A 22347-nucleotide genomic window follows, 5' to 3' on the forward strand; every position below is an offset into this window, starting at 1 on the left:
GTAGTCAAATAGCTTTAGGGTTTGCATGAGCTTAATCAGGTTCAGAACTCTTCTCTCCCCACTCCATGACTCTCAGGTGAGGACTTCCAATCTTCCTCAAGAACACTGACTTAAAGGTGTATCTACACTATAAACTCATTTTGTTGTTCTTTCTCTCTCTTCAGGTGACTGGGATGGAGAAGGGAGAAAGAGAAGGTAGCTAAGCATTTCTAGCACCCACAACAAATTAGGCAATATCCATGATTCTTAGGCATAAGCCACAAAACTGTTATGAAACCAATATAGGATTTGTAGTGTATGTAGATATAGATTCTTAGCATTATTGTGCTGGGCACTGATTTGGGGGATTGTAGTAATTCAGAGTTAACTAATTCCAAGAAGCAATAAAAACGTGTTATAATTCAGTTATGTTTCTGTTTGTGTAAAAAAGTTTAATTATAAAATAAATAGGTCATGTTGAGCTGTGTGAACATATTAAATACAGAAACACATAATAAATACAGGAACACATAAGAACAGTGTTGTTTTAAGTTCTGCTTTTCTGTCACAAACCATCTTATACAGAAGCTATTGTAACTAACATCACAATCCTATGTATAGCTATTAAGAAGTGAATCCCGTTATGTTCTCTGGAGCTTACAGGGAAGTGTGCAAAGGACTGTAACTTGCGTTAAATAAAATAAATTATTTTTCAGAATTATTCATCAGTACATGGTAAATTCCCTTGTATGCTTGATCCTCGGTAGCTCTTGCTATACTTGGCCATCTTCTACCAAACACGTGTCCCTCGACAACCCCCACTTATCCCAACTGGGACTGAGAAGGAGTGATTCTCAGTGGATTGGCTCAAATATTCTTTCTTTACTTGAGGTGGGAGTACGATCAAGAGACCAAGGGAAAAGAAGTAGTGAGACAACAGGACTGGCAAAACTGTGCCACTGCTGATGGCTTTCTCATAGCAAGTTCTACAAGACTACTTAAACAACCAAATGCTGATTTAGAGTTCATTGTCTAACCCACTTAATCCGAAGTAATCTCTGATTTGAGGAGGCCTTTAGTGAAAAGTCTTTACAATACAATCATCCCACATCACAGGAGTCTTTCATTTGTTAAAGATCCGGAAACCGCAGCCCCCGGCTTTAGAATGCTTGTGGGGGGAGGCAACAATCACTCTAGTATTGACACACTGTAGATGAGGATTAGATCAGTTCCGAAAGAGCACAAAATCACCAACAAGCAACTCTTCCATTAGTTTTGTGATTGGATGAGTTTTGCCATGAGGTTTAAGTCTTAAAATCCTTGTACCTTCCAGGACACATGGTTTAAATTACAGTAGCTGCGAGCTTGGAAACTGCTCCAATTGTTTGTGCACCTTCAAGTGAGACATCCAACGTAAAAAGTAGTCTGTAGCAAACAACGACATTCCTGGTCTGCCACTTTTGGATGCAGAAAGCAGGAATCCTCAAGTTGATAGAGGTGAAGGTGCGAGAGAAGGCACGCCCTGTGGTGTTTGTCCCAGCTGGAGTCACACAGCTCTTGAAGCAGTGTGAGGGACTTACTCAAAACCTGCTCTGTTTTTGTTTTCCCTTTCACCTTCATGGAGTTCCATAGCCAGTACAGAATTTCTCTTTGCTATCATGAGCATCTCCTAAATTCATATATTCTCTCTCTCTCTCTCTCTCTCTCTCTCTCTCACACACACACACACACACACACACACACACTTCTCTGTAAACTCTCAGTCAATAATTCTGATGACAGATAACACATGCAAAAGGGAAGTCTGCAAGGCAATGACCACTTGACAGCCTTTCAGTACTGACAGTGTGGTCCAGCTCTCCAGTGGTTATGAAAAATATAGATGTTGATTCCTGCAAGTGAAGCCGCATGTTCTGCATTCATTGGCAGCGGCCAAGAGATAAGAGGGAGTGCAAAATCCCTTCTTGCAGTTTCTTCCATGTTGGGGGAAGACAAAGTCTCAGCCTCACACATTCCTCTAGGTTCTTGATTTGACCTGTTCAGATGTGCCTCCATGGAACAGCATGTGCTTCAGCAATAGCTTCTTCACCTTCTGCAAAAGGCAAAGATTGTGCAAAGGTTTGGACATGGAACATTTTTTAAAAAAATGTCATGCTGACAATTAGTAGAGTTTCTGGAGCACTAAAAGCAGGAAATATCCAGGCACCCATATATACTAGACCTGAATTTTCTTGCAGCTGTTCTTTGGAAATAACTGCAGCTCAGTGACCAAGCACATGATGTACATGAGAAAAGGTTTTGGGTTCAATCCCTGGCCATCTCTCAAAAGTATCCCAGATAGGAGTGCCAGGAGAAGTCCCTGTCTGAAATCTGGAAGGACTGCTGCTAGTCAGAACAGACAGTTCCTCGATCAGTCTGAGTAAGTATACAGCTACATCATATGTTCTGTGGCATAAAGTATTGAACTCATAATGATAACCATGAATCTGATAGCCTGGTTCTCTCTTCTGGCAGTGTCTGCAGTGTTTTGCAGTAAACTTTGCCCATTACACTTACATAGCAAATCTATGTATGTCTACATTGAATAGGACTTACTCCCAGATAAGGTTGCAGCCTTAAATCAAGAACTACCCCTGGAATGGCCAATAGTGACACCAATTAGGTGGATGTCATAGGTATGCTCTCTCCAGTGTGTGTGTGTGTGTGTGTATTCTGAATGTGTGTGTGGGGGTGGGGGGAGAGTCCTCACGTGAAGACACACCAAACCTTTTCTCTCCTCTATGCTGTACAAGGACTGGCTGCTATAAAGACACTATTCCCCCAACGGACTTTGTACTCAGTCACTGGTACAAAGAGGGATGTTCTCCAGAGATTTAGTTCTGTTAAATACAGAAGGAAGCATATTGTAAAACACTCTAAGAAACTCCTACCTTCACTTCTCTTTAAACACCACTGTGAGAACTCCCATTTTCTTGTCGGAGCTTTTTCCTTTCCTCTTTTTCATTGTATTTAGAACATTTTTTTCTTACCCTGTGGAAAAAATTTTTTTTTTACTCCATTACATGCAATCACAAAAATGGAACTGCTACTCTCCTGCAAAAATATGTGCAAAATGGTTGTAAACAGAGAAAGGTTACTTTAAACCAACCACTAAAAAGTTCACTTTAACTATATGTTAAGAGATAGGCAGCCACCCCCATCAAGGCTTATGGGGGGTGGGGGGAGCTACGGCTAACATTTCTGGACCTAGGGCACAATCCAGTGGGATTCTCTCCTGTGCAACCCCCATTGAAATGAATGGGAGCTATGTGAAAGTTCAGGACTGCTTTTTTGTAGCTCCCATTCATTTCAACGGGCCTTGCACAAGAGAACTCCCTGGTAGATTGTGTCCCATTTCCATGGCAGGACAACACAGCTGCTGGACTTCCAGAGCCTTATTACCAGCACACAGCCAACAAGTTATTTTATAAATCTTTTTTTAATTCTTTAAGAAGCACATAGATTCCACGTAGATACCCAACTTTTAAAAGTTAACTGTTCGAGCGTATTTCAGAAGGCCTTTGTATTGTCTTCTAAGTGATCTAAAACAAGATGTATTAGGATATATGCTTGTTAAAATTGGCAGTTTGTTTTTACATTTCGACTGGATTTTAATGGCAGAGATTAAGCAAGCGAGAGTTAATTTTAATAATTTTAAATCAGATTTTTGAATAGATCAGCTTCAATGAACTTTACAAACATGAGCTATTTTCTACTGAACAGTCCTGTGAGATGTGCAATTAGAACTTTCCTCACTGCAGACTGGGAGGCTTATGGGACATGTTCTCAGCAGCATTTCTCAAGTGTTCTTATGAAGCAATAATCAGCATCTCCTTGCAACATTTCAATACCTGCTTTCTCGGAACTAACTTTAATAGAGTTATCAACAACAAAAGGCTCTGGGACCACAGTCCTATGCTGTCCAACGTGGTGACTGAACAGGCTGAATAAAGCACACCAACCATGTATTGTGATCTGCACAGAAAGTTTCTGCAGTCCCAGGTAGATGACCAGAACGGGGTTTACTGAGCTCTATTCAGCTTAGTAGGCCATGAGTTGTGCAGACCTATCCTACAAAACTCCATGCTTCAACTGGCAAAGGATATATTTGAATTCCAGATTCAGAAAAATGTAATTTCTCAAAAGAATACAAAATCCTTCATAATTGGGAACATTATTTTAACCATTTTAACGTTATTTTTAACATTTTAACAATTTTCCAAAATTTCAAAATTATGGAATGCTCCACCAAACTAAAGAAACAAAGCTTATAAACTGTACGTTTAAGCCCAAGCATAGGATTGTTTATTAAATCTAAAGACAAGCAACTTGATGCGGTCCCAAGGCAGACATTTAAATTAATGGAACCAGAACATGCACTATTTTCTCTTACACATATATATATAACTTACATACATATGTATATAAGGGATATACATTGCTTTAAAGAATTCAGGGAAGGGGTGGGATGGAGATGGTTCACACAGCTGAGTCCAAGCATGGGCTCAGGGAAATACCCTCCCTCTTGGGTGAAGTCTGCTGCAAGGGGCCAGGGAAAGAAGCATAGGCTTTTGGGTCCAGGGGCCTGGAGGCTTTGTCCAGGGCAGCTCATCTGGCAGCAGAAATGAGAAGGGCCAGATCCATGCCACACAGATCTAGCTCACTCTGCCCCTACCACAAAATGATTTCTTGATCAAAGTGGAGGCCTCATCTGCGTCATGCAGCTCCAACCTCAGTCCAGATGCCATAATGTCTGCATACTTTATTCCCGGTCATTCTGCACCATGGAAACAGAGTTGAAGACCCTCGATGCAGCACGATAGGTGGCCATATGTCCTCTCTTACAAAGGACAGTCCTCTGTTTGAAGGGCTGCCAGGGGATTGTCCTCTAATGTTAAGGTGTTCCCTGTTTGAAGGCCTGTCCAGTCCAAGCCCAGTATAAAGACAAAGAACCATCAGAAGGGAGAACAAGGGCCTTGAAGTGGCCCATTGACAGCACAGGTCAGCTGGTCAGTCTAGCGTGCTATGGTGAGATGTACTGTGTTTCTATTTAAATTCTAATAATTATTTATATTTAAATTCTAGTAATTATTTCTATTTAAATTATAGATTTACATTATGGAATTATTTCTATTTAAATTCTAATAATTATTTCTAAATGTGCACCTATACATATAAATTAGCATATGAAATTTTTATGCAAATATGTACCCTCTTTTGTCCTCTTTTTTGGTAATACCTGTCCTCTATAAATGAAATGTGCAGGAACCTGCAGGAAGTAGATTGGGACCCTGAGGTAGTTCATGGAGGGCCTGATCCATTCTGTGCAGCCTACTACCTGCACAGAGCCTTCAAGACACAGGTGTGGCTGATATCAGCTTTTACAAGTGGCCTGTGCCTCTAGGCACCAGTGGTACTTAGTAAGTTGTGGATTTCATTTGTGGATCCCAGTGAGCTAGCCATTTGTTTCTGCTGACTCTCACTGGGATTCCAAATTTCAAGCTACCCTTCTCTGTTAGAGGAATATAGCGGCAACCCCATCTTAAACTTATGCACACATAAACATACACACACACACACACACACACAAATAAATAAAAACCAGAAAGTTAATTGAGTTTAAGATTTAAGCATTTATGTTCTTTGAGAACACTCAGCTAGCTTTTCATTATCACTGCAAGCACAATATAGTGCATTTCTCACACTAGATACATTAGTGCAAGCTCATTTTGCCCCACAAAAATGCACTTTGTCCCACTTTGAGGGGCTGCTTAAGAGAACAAATTCATAGTACAAATAAATGCCCAAATCCAATAAAGTGTCCAAACAATGCTAGAATTTGATGGAGACTAGAAGCCGCGGTGGCTTAGTGGTTAAGACGCTGAACTAGGGATGGCGGAGAATTTCTCCCCGAATCTTTGGGGGGCCGAGCGCCAACGCATTCGGCCCCCCGAAATCGGCGGTGAAATTCTCCGCCCCACCCCCGGATGGGACTTACCTTTGGCGAATGTCCCTCCCGGCAGCAGTTCATCGGCCTTTTGTCGGGGGCGGGGGCAGCAGCCGGTCTTCTGACCGGCTGCCGCCGCCATTACAAAGTGTAAAAAAAACCCCAAACCCCGTGATAGGCTACGTAACAATTAACGTAGCCTATCACGGCTAGATTTCCAAAGTCAGCCGTGATAGGCTATGTTAATCGTTACGTAGCCTATCACGGGTTTTTGTGTTTTTTTTTACACTTTGTTTCGCAGCCGGGGAGACGGGGCGCTTCTCCCCGGCCTGAATTTCGGCCGGGCGAGGCGGGACGCCTCCCCACCCTCGCCTGAACTTCGGGGGGAGAAGCGAAGCGCCTCCCCCCCACCACGAAGCACCCCTGCGAAAAGGTAAGTGACTTTCGTACATCCCTATGCTGAACTGCAGACTGGAAGGTGAGCAGGACAGCAGTTCGAGACCCGAGTGCCGCGTGACGGAGTGAGCTCCCGTCTTCAGTCCCAGCTTCTGCCAACCTAGCAGTTTGAAAGCAAGAAATTGCAAGTAGATAAATAGGTACTGCTTCGGCAGGAAAGGTAACAGCGTTCCATGCACCTTGGTGTTCAATCATGCTGGCCACATGACCACGGAAGCGTCTTTGGACAGCGCTGGCTCTTCGGCTTAGAAATGGAGATGAGCACCACACCCTAGAGTCGGACATGACTGGTTGGGGACACCTTTTTTTTAGAAGCGTCTCCAAGGGGCACCTCTACACGGAGGCTGAGCCTTCACCAGCAAAACTGGCCTAACAAATTATTCCATATAATTTCAGTTATTCAACTTCACCATCATGCTTCATTCAGTCATCCTGCACCACAATAATTGACTAGCATGTGGGTTCATAGATCATCAGCTCCATGTTCCTGACAGCATTTTGATGCATGTGAAGTATCACATACATTTATAGGTCATTCTGCAACTGTTTCACTATGCTGGCAGTTTCCTCAACTAACTGGACAACTAAAATTATGTTACTTACTGTACTATGACAACAACTGCAATGACGACAACACAGAGGACTGAGAATACAACAACCAGCGCCACGTATATTGTGCTTGAGTACAGCATGAGTACTGTGGTAGAGTGACTTGCTGCATCATTGCTCCTATGTGTCTTCAAGAATTGTTCAACGCAACGTTCTCCAAAGTAATCTGAATGGCATCTGAAAATTAACCATGCAAATCATTAACTACACAGTATTTGAGCACCTCCTGCAATTTTACAGAAACACAAGTCACTCAAATGGTAGTACTGAGGAACTACAATACCCCTTGTAAGATGTTGGTGCTTGACATACTTTACTAAGTCCAACTACGGTAGAGTAAGGTTTCTCAGCAGTATGGTAAGTTGCGATTAGTTTGAATGGTATGTTCTGGGAAGGCACACCTCATTCCATCTTTTAACTTATGATCACATTATGAGTTTAGGAGCTCATTATGCAGCTCATGAATTCCACAATCATGTAGATTTACATAGCAGAGGCTTTGCAAGTGACACAATGAATTAAGTAGGAATGCTAACATATTTGCAAGAAGTACTTCAGTATACATATAGACTGTGAGTAAAGCCCACATAGTGTGTCCTTGTCTTTATGAAACCTGTCCCACTACTGGCACACAGCTTTCTGATTCTAAGGGTCTTTGACCTAACAGTTTCTTCCTGAGCAGTTAGAATGCTTGCAGAAATCACAGCAATTCAACCAATGGCTTTGGGTGACGAGGGGGACTTATCTCAATAAACTGATGCCAAAGACCTAGCAGCACTCATCTCCAGGTTTCTGTGGTATCATAGCAGCTCAATCAATGTCTAAGAAGGGCTTGCGCATTGGCAAGTTCACTGGAGTGTGTTTATTTCCTTTTATTCTCTTAAATTTCCAGGACTTTTTGGCAAGTCAACTATTTTTCAGCACATCTTTTCAGCACTATGTTTTCTCGTCCCATTAATAGTTCTATGATTAAAGTTCTGCCTTTCAAAATAACATCTACACAGATACCCCAGATTAAAAAATAGGATAGAGACTGTTCGTCACCTCTCAAGCATTCCATAGGTTAACTTACATGCACGTCGGTGCTTTGATTTCTTCAATATATTTGCATTCACCATGAACACAGAAGTTTTTAAACTTTCCTTCACATGGAGCTTTCTTCTTTTTATTTTTCTTCTCCTTATTTCCCCTACTTCTTGGTTTGTTAGGGTTATTTTTTACACTTGCTGATTTTGCTGGTTTCTTAAATTGTAATTCACCTGGAAATAAATTTGAATTACTTACATTAGTAACCTACCCTTCCTCTAAATAGCTCAGGGTGGCATTTTAGCCTCACATCAGTCCTGTGAGACTTGGCCAGTGCCCTAAAAAATGGATAGGGATTTCAACCTCCATTTCCCATTCTAACCATTACACCACTTCTACTGCAAGTATAATTATGAAGCAAAGGGCCTTCATACTACAAGTTGTGTCTACAATATACAGGGAATATACAACACTGACCCAGTTCGCACAATGAAACCACCTGCAACTGGTTAATCATGGGTTTTCAGGAGCAAGCAGAAGTGAGAGCACATGCAGGCTTCCAACTTCGCACCCACTTCTAGTGCACTAAACAACCCAAGGACACTCCTTTTCTGCAGGCCTTTTCCACAGTGGCCCCACAACTCTGGAATAAGTTGCCATCGGGGGTCTGCCAGGCCCCATCATTGCAGGCTTTTAGGAAGACCCTGAAAACCTACTACTTTACTTTGGCTTTCCCCTGATTATGTTTTATCAGAATGGATTGTAGCTTAAGTTGTATGTTTTGTTTTTATGCTGGTGTTTGTTGTTTTTTTAGGATGTTTGCTGCTGCTGTTTTCACTGTTTTTATTGTCTTACCTGTTTTTATTACATGAGTTTTATTGTTGTGCTGTTTTTATTGTTATTACATTATTGGTTTTTATTATGTGAGTTTTATTGTTATATGCAACCATGGGAGGGCTCCTTCCCTGAAAGGCAGCCAAGAAATACTTTAAATAATCAGTCAATCAATCAGTCGTTCTCCATGATGTCTGAACCCAGAACTCTGGTGGGTTGCTGAGGGAGAAACAGACCACAGTTATAACTAAAGAACAAATCCTGGGTTATAACCCTGGGTTGTTTCTCCCACAACAACCCAGGGTTCTGAGTTTGGACATAATGGAGAACAGCTCTGGGACAGAGCATCCCTGGGTAGTTCAGCGCCATCAGAAGTGGGCGAGTGGTTGGGAGGCAGCACATTCAGTTGCTCACTCCTGAACAACCCATGGGTATCAAACTGTGGGATGTTTCATTGTGTGAACCAGGTCATTCTGTCAGGATAATAATATAGTATGGTTTAAATTGCAGATGATCATGAAATTATTCTCAAATGGAAGATGTTTTAGCCACGTTTAAAAACAGCACAAAACAAAACCAAAAACCCCCATATCAGAGCCAACCTCAAACAAAAGATGGTCAGACAAGACAAAACTGTACCAACCAAAAGACAAGGAACAGTCAAGAAAGGGATAAGATTTTTGACACAATAAGGACAAAATTATCTGCATGTATACATAGAAAAAAGTCCTACAACTACCAGCATTCCCCAGCCACCCATGGCTGGGGAATATTCAGAGCTGCAGGCCTTTTTTCTGTCTAAACATGCATAGGAGTGCACCCTAACTGAAGTATCTGCTTGCTACAGATATTTAAATCTGCTAGCGCAGAGAGCAAGTGCCCAGCTTGTACCATCAGAATTAATGAGCCAGGCAGGTGTCTGGAATCAATACAGATAGTGACCAGTTCACAGATGAGCCAGAACATAAATGAAAAGTTTTGTGTTTTGATACAATTCCTTCATGCTTCCTTTTATTTTTTTTACACAGAATTAATATCAGCAAAGAAGCTGATACAGGATTTTAAGCGGGTTTCTTTTTTGCTGCTGCATTCTGTTTTTCATGTTACTGTGTCACATTAGAGACATTTTAGAAAGTTAGTGTGCAAACTATTTTAATATCTGTTTCAAGTTTGATTTCCATTTTTAAATGCAATAAAGTCAAAGCTAGTAATGAGTGTTATTGACTAATTTATCATAGATATTATTGCTCAGCATGAAAGGTAAATTAAGTAGTGTTAATTAGTTATGTTTAGCAATTCTAACCAAGGGTCATAATATGGTTAATCCCAATGATATTTGCTTTTCAGGGGGGTTTAATAGGACAAAGCAGGCAGTTGTAGAATTTTATAGAGGATTTCACAACAATCTGCCAGTTTAAAAATACATATTTATGGGGTTAAACTGTAGTGCACAAATGAATGTGTCCCACTTCTACTTACCATAAGGAAAAAAATGAGGTATTCTCACCTCATTTCCTCCCAAACATGACACATGCAGAAAGATCATACTCAGCTCAGTTTCAGAATCTGATCCTGACTTTTCTAACTTTCTGGTGAACAGATACCAAAACAAAATGCCATCTTATTTTATTTTTTAGGCTATGATCTTCACAACTTTATGGCTACTTCACACTGACTACATTTGCACGCAATGCTAAGCCAGGATTCTGGAGAACCATTCACCAGCTGTGTGCTTGTATATGCAGCCCTTCCACTCACATTTGGCTCCTCCTGCCACTGGGAGAAGGTATACTAACCAGAAAAGCTTGCGGTGTCATCCAAACTGGCATTCCTGCCTTACACTGCCAAACAAGCCAGGAATTGTAAACCGAGAACACTCTGGTTTGCTATTCTGGCTTGCGAGGGGCACAATAAGCCAGGATCCCCAATTCAGATGGCACAGTAAGCTTTTCTTTTCTGGTTAGTCACTCCTGGTGGAGGGAAGAACAAAGCAGGAGTAAAAAGGCTGCATGCACCAGCGTGCAATTTGTGAACAGTAAGGCAGGCCTCTATGGAATTCTGGCTCATTGTCACATGTAAACCTGGCTACTATATGTAGCCTATTTATTACATTTAATCCTGTCTTTCTTCCAAGGAGCTCAAGGGGATGTACATAGTTCTCCCCCATTTTATTCTCACAACAATCCTGTGAGGTAGGTCAGGCTAAGGCACAGAATGAATGGCCTGAGATAAGAATGAATGCGATAAACTTGGAAAACACATGCTCCACCCAGGCACACTCAGAGCCAAGACTGAGTGCAACCTTCCTGTTCAGTGTACAAACCCAGGTTTTACTTAAAACTAGATTACATCCTAAATGTAAGATCAGCTTTGATAACACTTATGGTGGCTTAGGCATTTATAGCTACAGAAGCATCCAAGGTCAGATAAATACTACTGAGCAATTCATTTTAACAGTTTAATTCAGTGGCCATATCCAGACAATCGTATCTCAACTTAATAAGCCACATCTCTCCTCCTTTTGAGTGAGCGAGTGAACAAGCTAGGAAGACTTCAATTAACTATAGTTTCTGATTGCATCTGAACTGGAAAACTATGGTTAACAGCTTCTGAAAAAGTCAGGCTCTTAAGCCATGGCTTCATATCCTGGGATGTTTGGAAGTCATTAACCGTAACTTTCTGCTTCAGACACATTAAGGCGCTTTCAACACATTTGACCCTGCCCCACATATAGTTTGAGGTGGTACAGTCCAGATAAATCACTTAACACAGTATTTGTCTCTTGCATACCAGTTTCTAAGAATGGGCCATAAAATAGCTTATGTACAATGTTATTTTAAAATAGATTATGGGTTAGGGCACAATCCTATGTGTGTTTAGACAGAAAAAAGTTCTACAGTTCTTAGCACGCCTGGCTGGAAGGATGCTGGAAATTGTAGGACTTTTTTCTGTCAAATCTTGCATAAGATTGCACCCTTACTTTCTTTAGCGCCTGCTTCAAGCGACAATGTACCAACTTTCTTCAGAGTTGGTGCTTTGAGGTGCACAACTTTCAGAACTAATTTGCAGACCAACTTGTTACCAACTTGAAATAAATGGATGTATTACAGAGTAAGAGGTTAGTTTGCTGACTGGAGCTTTATTCTGTATGAAGAAGTCAAAAGAGTTCACCTACTCAATAAACAGGACTATCACCTTGGTAAACTAGCCCATCATATATAGCTAGCAATAAGGCATAGAACAAAAGAACTCTTTTATTGAGTTAACTTCTGTTGTTGAAAAAATGTACAAGTATCAGACTCACAGAATGCTTTGTCATACTTTTTGTCCAATAAAAAGTTACCTTAATCTATGGCCATATCTACATTGCAGGCCTCAAGCAGTCAGTCCCTCTTCTCAAGGAACCCTAGAAACTGTAGGGGTGTGTGTGTTGGGGCAGGGCAGCAGCCGCACCAAATGACTATTTCTTGATGTAATTTTGAGTCTCTTGTTTCCACAATGGAACCAACAATTCTCTCTTTGGAGGCAGCCAAGACTAGTATAACCCCAATATAAGTTTGCAGTGTAGATATCCTCCCTTATTTTCTGGCGCTAACAACAGACTGCAAACAGCCTCAACTTTTAAGGCCTTACCTTAAAAGTCTTAACAAGTGACATGTTGGTTAAAAGGGCATAATACTGTTACTAAATCAAGTGATTCTTTAAGATAGATGCTCAGGCTTAAGGCTCAACTTGAATAAGGGCTTTTCTACATGAGGCTTTTAACCCGCCCCTTTACCGAAGCTTGTGTTTCCGGATTCTTTCTGGGATTCAGATCAGCTCCTTTCAACTAATTCCCCCCCCCCCCCCCGTTGGTTTTCTTTCACTTTCTGTATGTTCCATTACACAACCACTAGGTGGTGCTGTGGTATAGTGGAATTGCAGAACTACACAGAAGGTTTCATGCTGCCATTCAAGATATACCAGACTTTCTTCATTAGGGGAAAAAAACACGCTAAAATGGTTGCAAAATATGGGAAAGGCCCTGGAGGATGACATTGTTGTGTAAAGGACCCACAAACTACCATGAGTGAGGAATCACAAGCACACTATAAATGCCTTGAGTAGAAAGGCTCTAAGTCAGAAGAAACTGTTTCCGAACCAGGTGCTGAAGAGTTTAAAAGCACTGGCAATGTTAATATGAATAGCTACATTCCAACACATTAGGAACAATGTATTATATTCAGACGCTTGAAGAATTCAGTCATAGTGAATTCTAATATGAACTGATCCAAGTTGCACTCCCCAAACTAATGTCCAGATCGCAACTTAGTTATCAGTCAACTTTTGCACTTTCCGAGTTTGCAGATCCAGTTCGTGGCAATCAATCAATGTTTTAAAATACATCTAGAAATCCATATTTAAATAAGAGTTTTCATGCAATTTTCTTTGAAACTGCAGATTAATGCAGAAATGGGATGGAACAGACTTATGGGTACACACAGATGAAAATAACATGGACCAGAAACAGACTGATTATCCCACCCCTGGAATTATAGCAAACAGAATCTGCTGGAAGGGCCCATGGAGGTCATGGAGCCCAACCCTCTGCTTAGTGCAGGAATCCAGTTTAAAGCATCCCTGACAGATGATTGTCCAGTCTCTGCTTGAGTATATTCAGCAAAGGAGAGCCCATCACCTCCCTAGGCAATTGGTTCCATTGTATGACTGCGCTGACCATTAGGAAGTTTTTCCTGATGTTCAGCCAAAATCTGCCTTCCTGTAACTTCAGCCCGTTGTTTCATGACCTACAGTCTTGGATGATAGAGAACAGTTTGCAGCCCTCTTCTGTGTGTCAAACCTTTAGGTACTTGAAAAACGCTATCATATTCCTCCACCCCCACCGCCATGACTTCTCTTCTCAAGCTTTAGTTGAGTTTTCCACAAAGGTAATAAGGGTGATAGTTAAGGTTCTGTTCAAGAGCACTACACTCTGCTGCCTGCAGTCTTTTTTGAAGGAGATCTGATTCTCAAATCCTATTTGTAACTATGCACTGGAGAATGCATTGTTTATCAGGTAGATACCCTCAGTTTAATTAATCAGCTGATGCAAAGGCCTTCACACCTTTCTTGCCGGGGTGGCAGGAGCAACTCTGCACCCTTCAGGGAACAAAGAGGGGACTGATCCAGGGCCATGCCACAGGTGAGCAATGTCAAAAGAGGAGTGTTATTCCCCATTCTGTCCATCTCCCAAGCCATCATCGACACTCAACTCGAGAACTAGGCCTCTCCCAGCTTCTCTGAATGTCACTAGCCCCTACTCATCTCTTGGTTACGCCAGAGCATGACCAAGAGATGTTTACCTTGTTCACATTTTGAAAAATTAAATTAAAACACATTGTTAAATTAATGGATTAACCCATTCCACTTCAAATTTCTACTCAGCCCCACACTCACTTGGTATGGCTTTGGGCAAAATATGTTTAAAACCCATGCAAATTAATGCTAGTAGGTGAATTAAAAACAGGAGAATTGCCTATATTGAGTTTGAAAAGGTAATTAAAACCTTAAAAAAAAATTAAAATTTTTTTTTAAGGAAGACGACAAGAAAATTAACCGACTGCATCCTTAATTAAGACCCGACATTTTGGTTAAGAATGGGTTCCTCACTGGAAACACAGCCAGACCTACCCTATGAATGCATCGATTTTATACCATTAACTTCAAAGGTTTCCCCCAAAGAATTCCTGTAATTGTAGCTTTGTGAGAGCGCCAAGCATTCTCTGTGGGAATCTTTAGAACCCACCCCCCTCACACAACTAGAGCTCCCAGGGTTCCGTGAAGAGAAAGACAGGGCCGGCCCTACCATTAAGCAGAATGAGGCGGCTGCCTCAGGCTGCAGATGCTGGGGAGTGGCTGTGAGGTGTTGAGGGCAGAGCCATGCACCTTTCTGCCCTGCCCTTCCTAAGCTAGCTTGCTGCCATCAGGTGTGGTGGAGGACACTGTCCCATTGCCAGTGTTGAAGTAAGATTCAACTGCTAGTCAGGATGGTTTTTGTTCACGGAATGTACATGGAATGCCCCAAAATCTTATCCATCGCCACAGGCAGCAAAATGTCTTGGGCTGGCCCTGGAGTTAAGCCAGCTGAGATCTGTGCTGCAGTTATGTCCTTGGCTTGGTGGTTGGTGTTATATGTACTTCTCACTTATCAGCATTATACCTTTTGCAATGACACAGAAACTACAGGTCAAGTCCAGACTTTTCAGCCAGTGGCTACTTCTGTTAGTTTGAACATTACAGCGCTACACTGTAACTATTAACATTTAGTTTACTGTCTGACAGCAAATATATTTCCATGTATTTATTCATCAACAACAAACAAGAAAGAGAGACAGAATTTCCAATGTGCACAATGACACAGTTTCAGACATGGGCTACTCCTAACATCTCATGCTCATTCATAGGCAGTTTAACCCAATGAAGTTCTTGGATAGTATGAAGAATTGACAGAGGTGCAAGTCAAAAAGCTTACTATTACACCAAACAAAGCAGTCAGCTAAAAGCTCTCTCATCTGTTTTGCATATTTCCTAATTGGAGCAGCTGCTCTCGACACCTCACATCCTCAAAACAGGCTCATCTTGAAGATAAAGGCTCCACTTGAACATACCTCTACCTGGGTCACCCACAAGGAACTGAGGTGCAATCACCTCCTTCATATCTTCCACTTCAGCCTCTTCATAATCACCTCCTGAGGAAAACATCTCATTTGCAGCAGGTGTATTGGGAGTCCTCAAGATAGACATGCTTTGCTCATGTTCTGTCACATTTAGTGCTGATCCAACAGCATGCTGGCACACTGCAGAAGAGAAATTAAACAAGTCAGGATGTCATTCTTGTTAGTCAGCCAAAACTAGCAGAGAGGTGTTTACCTAAAATTACATTAGGCAGTTATTGCATATGTACTCTTATTCAGCAGTGAGTCACTCAAGAAGCAGCTCTCAGGTTTTCTAATGTTAATACATTTATACTATCCCAGTATTTTAAAAATGTCTCCCACGTTCTGGGTTATTGTGTTCTATCATCCAGAATTCTAGAAAGTGTGCTGTTTAAGAAAAAATGGATTCCGCACACCTTGAGCTGATTGAGACTTAATTAGATACACACTTACTTGAGGAGAAATCCTACTTCAAACAAAACAACTTCTGATAGCGCATAGTTAAGATTGGATGGCAAAACACAACCACGCTTGCCAAAGCATTTCTCCATCAACTTTCCCCATCACCGCAAGGATGACACGTTGGACATGATTCAGTGTTACTCTCAGATAAATATTCCCACTGATCGTAGTAAGACAAACAAGCCATCCCCGAACACAGGAGCAAGCCACATCTTACACTGGACACAATGGGTTCGGACCAAATTGCCTGGCATAAGGAAATACTACTGGAGGAGCTTGCAGTCTGATCCAATCTTAGTAACTCTTTTTTCCCTTCCCTAAAGTCCTAAGAAGTTATACGTGAATTAACAATGAGGGAGCGTGTACTCCTCTCCAGAAGGGAAATGATCGTATAGGACCATGGCTGAAAGCCTATGAACACTTACTTCAAAGTAAGCCCCAATGAGCACAGTGGAGCTAAATAAAAGTGCTGTAAAGATGGGTAGCCACAACATTCCTGAATTCAAAACTTGCCTGTCATAAATTCAGTAGATGGCTGGAGGGCAAGGCACTATTCTCTCACTACCACGGCCCCAGCTCCAATATGGAGAAAGCAATACTGGCCTACCTTGCAAAGTTACTGTAAAAGTTAAGCAGATAAGATGAAGCCCCCTAAGCAATATTAACATTCTGAGAGCCACCAGGGTGCAGCGGATAGCACCTGACTCAGGCCGGAGCGCGCTGCGCTTGCATCCCCTTCTCAGTCAGCCATGAGGATCACCGGATGGGTGACCCACCGCGGCCCAGGCAGCCACTCTCTGGCCAACAGGGTTGCTGTACAGAGCGGGAAGACGGGAGGGGCACGGGGGGGGGTGTCTTGGAAGGATGGCGTGCCCAGAGTTAGGCAGCTGGCCCAGCCGGCGTCTCACAAGGGCGTTCTGATGGCGGGAGCCCCAAGACTTGGGCCTGCGGCGCGCCAGTACAGGGCATGCCGACCGCTCACGCCCCGAGGCTGACGAGGCGAGATGAAAAGCCCCCCCGCGGGGCGAGAGGGGGTCGCTTCCCCCCCCATGCCTTTCCGGTGCCTCCTGTCGCCAAACCCTGCGGCGGCTTCTGTCCAACCTCCCGGAGCCGGGGGGCCGTCGAGTCCAGAGCCCAAGCCGGAAGAAGAGCTCCCTCCCCGGACTCCCAACAGCGCCTCTCCCCGGCGTCCCTGCCCGTCCCGTCGGTGTCTCCACTCGCCCGCCCGCGCGCTCGTTCTCCCTCGCCTGAGCTCCAGAGCAGCAGCAACAGCGGCGGCGGCGGCAGCAGCAGGAGGGCGCGCGCGGTACGCATGGAGGGGCCGCGGCGCCGTCGGGGGCCTCTGTCCGGGCGGGCGGCGCGCCGGCGGCTCCGAGGGACTCCTTCGGCGGCCGGGCAGCGCGACGCCGCCGCTCCGTCCCCGCTGGGAGATATATAGGCGGCGCCGCGGGACGGCCGGCCGCTTGCTGCGACGCGGCTCGACGTCAGCCGGGCGGGGAAGGGAGCAGGTGCGCCGCGGGGCCAGACGCCGCCCAGAGCGCGGAGGCGAGGAGACCCGGAGGTGGCGGATGCGTCCGGGGCGGCTCCCGTGGAGCTGCCTCCCCTACGTGCCCGCCGAGGCGCCCACAGAAGCCCCGCTAGGCACAGCCAGGGGGCCTGCCGAGGCCGGCCCGGGGCCCCGCCACGCTCGCCCAGGGCGGCCGCAGGGCTCCCCTCGGGGTTGGCCCCCGCCTCCGGGGCCCCGAGCAGGCCGCCTGGGAGGCTTGGATGAGCCGTCCCCGCGCGCAGCCATGAATGCGCCCCGCCCCTCTGCTTGGCGCGGGACCTGGCTGCAGCGCGGCTGCGGCGCCCCTTGCACATGCCCGCCCCAGCCCCTCCAGGGGAGGAAAGGCCGCCACCCCGGAAGCAGCCTCCTCCGCTTGCACCGTTAGGAAGCGTCTCCTGCGGGTACCCCGACTCTGTTCCTCTACGCGGCGTCACGCCATTGTTCTAGTCCTGCCTCTGGAGCAGTGGGGAGCAGGCCTGCGCCATGGTAGTGCTTCAGATATTTGTAGACCGCCGTCAAGTCTCACCTTAATCTTCTCGTTTCCAGACGAATCATATCCCGCCTTTTCAATCGGTCCACATAGGACTTTGTTTCCAGCCCAGACCCCCTGGTCCTCTTCTGGACCCACTCCAGTTTGTCAATGCCCATTTTAAAATGTGGGGCCCAGAACTGGCCACGGCACTCCAGAAGTGGCCTGGCCAGCACAGAATAGAGTGGAATTACTCATTTTTGTGATCTGAACACTATGCTTGTCTTAATGCAACTTCTTTTTAGCGGCCGCATTATATTCCTGGCTCATGTTCAGCTTGTAATCATCTCCAACACTTCGATCCTTTTTGCATGAACTGCTGCCAAGCAAACCCTCTCCCATCCTACATTTGTGCCTTTTGACTTGTTTGTTCCTAAATGCAGGATTTTACATTAATTACTGTTGAATTTCATCTTGTTGGTTTCAACCCAGTAAGTAGTCCAGCGTGGCACAGTCATTCTGAATCTTGTTTCTGTTTACTGTGGTGTTAGCTGTCTCTCAAAGCTGCAGATTTGATAAGCATCCCCTCTATATCCTCATCCAAGTCATATACAAAAGTGTGGAATAGCACATGGGGAATGAGAGCCCTGTAGCATTCGGTTTGAGTCCTCCCTCCAGGTTGATGCAAAGCTGTTAATGAGCACTAGTTGGGCCCAGTTCGTTCAGCTGTGGATCCACCTAACACAGGTGCTGTCCAGCTCATATTTTATTAACAAGGATATCATGGGAGACATTGTCAAATGGTTTACTGAAATCAAGATATATTATGTCCACAGCATCCCTATGATCTACCAAACTAGCAGCTCTATAAAAAATGAGACAGAGAGAGAAGTTTGGTCTGGCATGAATTATTTTTGATAATCCCATGCCAGTGCCTAGTAAGGCTTAACCTGGCCCAGAGCAGGTCGGAGTGCCAGTGGGCTGTGTCTTGTATGCTGCGGTCCCAGCAACTGCCTAAGCTAGGCCTGGGTGACCAGCCCACCCCCACCCCCTGCCCTCATGTAATATGCGCACTGAAGGCACAGGAGGTGAAGCTGCCAGGATTTACCTATTAGGGTTGCTACACACATTAAATGGTGAGGGAAGGCATGCTTTGGAAACTGCAGGGGAGAGAACTGAAGGGGATTTGGGCAGGAAAATTGTGGGTGTGGAAAGAGTTTAAATAATTCCACACATGCTAGTTGAGCAACTAACTCAAGCAACACCTAGTATAATAAATGTGTTATGATTACGATAGGGATGTCAGATTCGGGGGGGAGGGACGGAGTGCCTCCCCCCCAGCCAGAATTTCAGGGGGGGAGGGACGGAGCGCCTCCCCCCCACCACGAATGTCACCCTTCGAAAAGGTAGGTGACTTTCGTACATCCCTATTAAATGCCCCTTTCTCCTGCCACTTCTCTGCTCTAAGAGGCAAGACACTGGGAGATTGTGATTGACAATCATATTTTTTGTTTTGTTTTTCAGTTCAAAGCAGCTTGCAGCAGGGAGGAGGGAGAACCAGATTGGGCAAGTGGTGCGGAGGAGGGCTTTTAAACATTTGGAAATTTATAATTCCAAATATGAATTCCATCACCACTCCAAGATGCTACTTGCCCTGTGGAAGAAACAATGTAAATACATGAAAAATATTTGTAAGCATTCCTTTGCAGACAAATAGGAGCTGAGGGTGGGCAGGTTTAAGATCAGGAAAACAGCAAGGGGAAAATAATTAAGAGTCCTCTCCTCCAGTGCCACAGCTCTGATCAAAATATTCATCCCTCTCAGCAGCTTTACAATAAAGAAAACAGCAAGACGTCAGCAGATTCAGCCAAAGATCTGCACCATGTTTGTTTGGCATCTTAGTATTTTAAAATGTGTTTATTCTCTTATTACCAGTTATCCTCTCTCCTTTATGCACCACTCTTCTCCAGTTGTATGATCAATTTTTGTTGTGAGCCTTTCAATGGACCCAGATATGCAATTAAATAAACTCGCAAGACACTTCTCTTCCTTCCATCAATCCTTTCTGTGATACTTTTAGAACAACCCTTAGTCCCAACTGTTGTTCAGTCGTTCAGTCGTGTCCGACTCTTCGTGACTCCATGGACCATAGCACGCCAGGCCTTCCTGTCCTGCGCTCTCCCCTGGAGTGTGCTCAAGTTCATATTCATTGCATCAGTGATGCTATCTAGCCATCTCATCCTCTGCTGTCCCCTTCTCCTTTTGCCTTCAGTCTTTCCCAGCATCAGGGTCTTTTCCAGGGAGTTTTCTCTTCGCATTAGGTGGCCAAAATATTTGAGCTTCAGCTTCATTATCTGTCCTTCCAATGAGCACTCAGGGTTGATTTCCTTTAGCATTGACTGATTTGACCTCCTTGCAGTCCAGGGGACTCATAAGAGTCTTCTCCAGCACCAAAGTTCGAAAGCATCAATTCTTTGGCGCTCAGACTTCCTTATAATCCAGCTCTCACAGCCATACGTTACTACTGGGAAAACCATAGCTTTGATTAGACGGACCTTTGTCGGCAAGGTGATGATGTCTCTGCTTCTTACTATGCTGTCTGGGTGTGCCATAGCTTTCCTCCCAAGGAGCAAGCGTCTTTTAATTTCATGGCTGCAGTCTCGGCTGCATGCACTTGGAGCCCAAGAAAATAAAATCTGTCACTGCTTCCATTTCTTCCCCTTCTATATGCCAGGAAGTGATGGGGCCAGATGCCTTGATCTTAGTTTTTTTAATGTTGAGTTTCAAACCAGCAAACCAGCACTCTCCACTTTCACCCTCAACAAGAGGCTCTTAGATCCTCTTCGCTTTCTGCCATTAGGGTGGTATCGTCTGAGTATCTGAGGTTGTTGATAATTCTCCCGGCAATCTTAATTCTGACCTGTAATTCATCCAACCCGGCGTTTCTCATGAGATACTCTGCATATAAGTTAAATAAGCAGGGCGACAATATGCAGCCTTGTCGTACTCCTTTCCCAATTTTGAACCAATCGGTTGTTCCATGTCTGGTTCTTACTGTTGCTTCTTGGCCCTCATACAGGTTTCTCAGAAGACAGGTAAGGTGGTCTGGTATTCCCATCTCTATAAGAATTTGCCACAGTTTGTTGTGATCCACACAATCAAAGGCTTTAGCGTAGTCAATGAAGCAGAAATAGATGCTTTTCTGGAATTCTCTTGCTTTCTCCATGATTTGATCTCTAGTTCCTCTGCCTCTTCGAAACTAGGGATGTACGAAACCCCGCTTACCTGGCTCTGCCAGGTTCTGCTGGGGGGGGGAGGCGCTCCATCCCTCCCCCCGGAATCCTCGCCAGGGGGGGAGGCGCAGAGCGCCTCCCTCCGGAATCCTGGCCAGCCGGCTGCGCTGGTTATTTTTGGCTGTCTTAGTCTACGTAAATATTTACGTAGACTAAGACGAAGACAAGAAAGGGGAACGCCAATAGCGTAGCGGACGCTATTTGCTTTCCCCTTTATTTTCACTGTCTTACTCTACGTAATATTTACGTAGACTAAGACGGCCAAAAATAAGGAATGCAAGTGGTGGCGGCCGTAGCCGCCGCCATTTGCGTACGCGGTTTTTTTTAACCCAGACGTGATAGGCTACGCAAGTCTTTACGTAGCCTATCACAAATGGGGGGGGAGGAAACAGACTGCAAATGGCGGCAGTGGCGGCGGCCGGTCGGAAGACCTGCCGCTGGAGCTGCCGCTGCCACCGTCCAGAACATCCGCCCAAGGCAAGTCTCGTCCCAGGGGGGATCCGTGCCGGGGGGGCAGGTCGTTCCACCACGGAGTTCGGGGGGCCGAATGCACTGGCATTCGGCCTCACTGACATCCGTGGCGGAATTCTTTGACATCCCTATTCGAAACCCAGCTTGTACTTCCGGTAGTTCTCGGTTCACATGCTGCTGAAGGATTTTTACAAGGATGCTTGTAGGATTTTGAGCATCACCTTCCTGGCATGTGAAATGAGCGCAATTGTACGGTAGTTTGAGCACTCTTTGGCGTTGCCCTTCTTTGGAATTGGAATGTAAACTGACCTTTTCCAGTCTTGTGGCCACTGTTGAGTGTTCCATATTTGGTGGCATATTGAGTGCAGCACCTTAACAGCATCATCTTTTAGGATTTTAAATAGCTCAGCTGGAATACTGTCCTCTCCGCTAGCTTTGTTGTTACTAATGCTTCCTAAGGCACACTTGACTTCGCTCTCGAGGATGTCCAGCTCAAGTTCAGTGTCCGCACTATCATGGCT

At 44.5% G+C, this 22347-nt stretch overlaps 1 protein-coding gene across 1 annotated transcript; it reads right to left on the minus strand.

The window, feature by feature from the left end:
- Positions 1-419: 419 nt before the first annotated feature.
- AREG (amphiregulin) lies at positions 420-17455 on the minus strand. Its single transcript, XM_084857454.1, has 6 exons — positions 16655-17455; positions 15538-15726; positions 8103-8289; positions 7025-7207; positions 2910-3009; positions 420-2071 (listed from the first exon to the last, which is right to left on the minus strand). Exons 1-5 carry the CDS (start codon positions 16713-16715, stop codon positions 2922-2924), a joined length of 708 nt encoding a protein of 235 aa, XP_084713580.1. The 5' UTR covers positions 16716-17455; the 3' UTR covers positions 420-2071; positions 2910-2921.
- Between the last annotated feature and the right edge of the window lie 4892 nt (positions 17456-22347).

Source organism: Heloderma suspectum, chromosome 5 (assembly GCF_057233095.1).
Source record: "Heloderma suspectum isolate Gila_16-S chromosome 5, 16-S_ref, whole genome shotgun sequence".
In the NCBI taxonomy this organism is placed as follows: Eukaryota; Metazoa; Chordata; class Lepidosauria; order Squamata; family Helodermatidae; genus Heloderma; species Heloderma suspectum.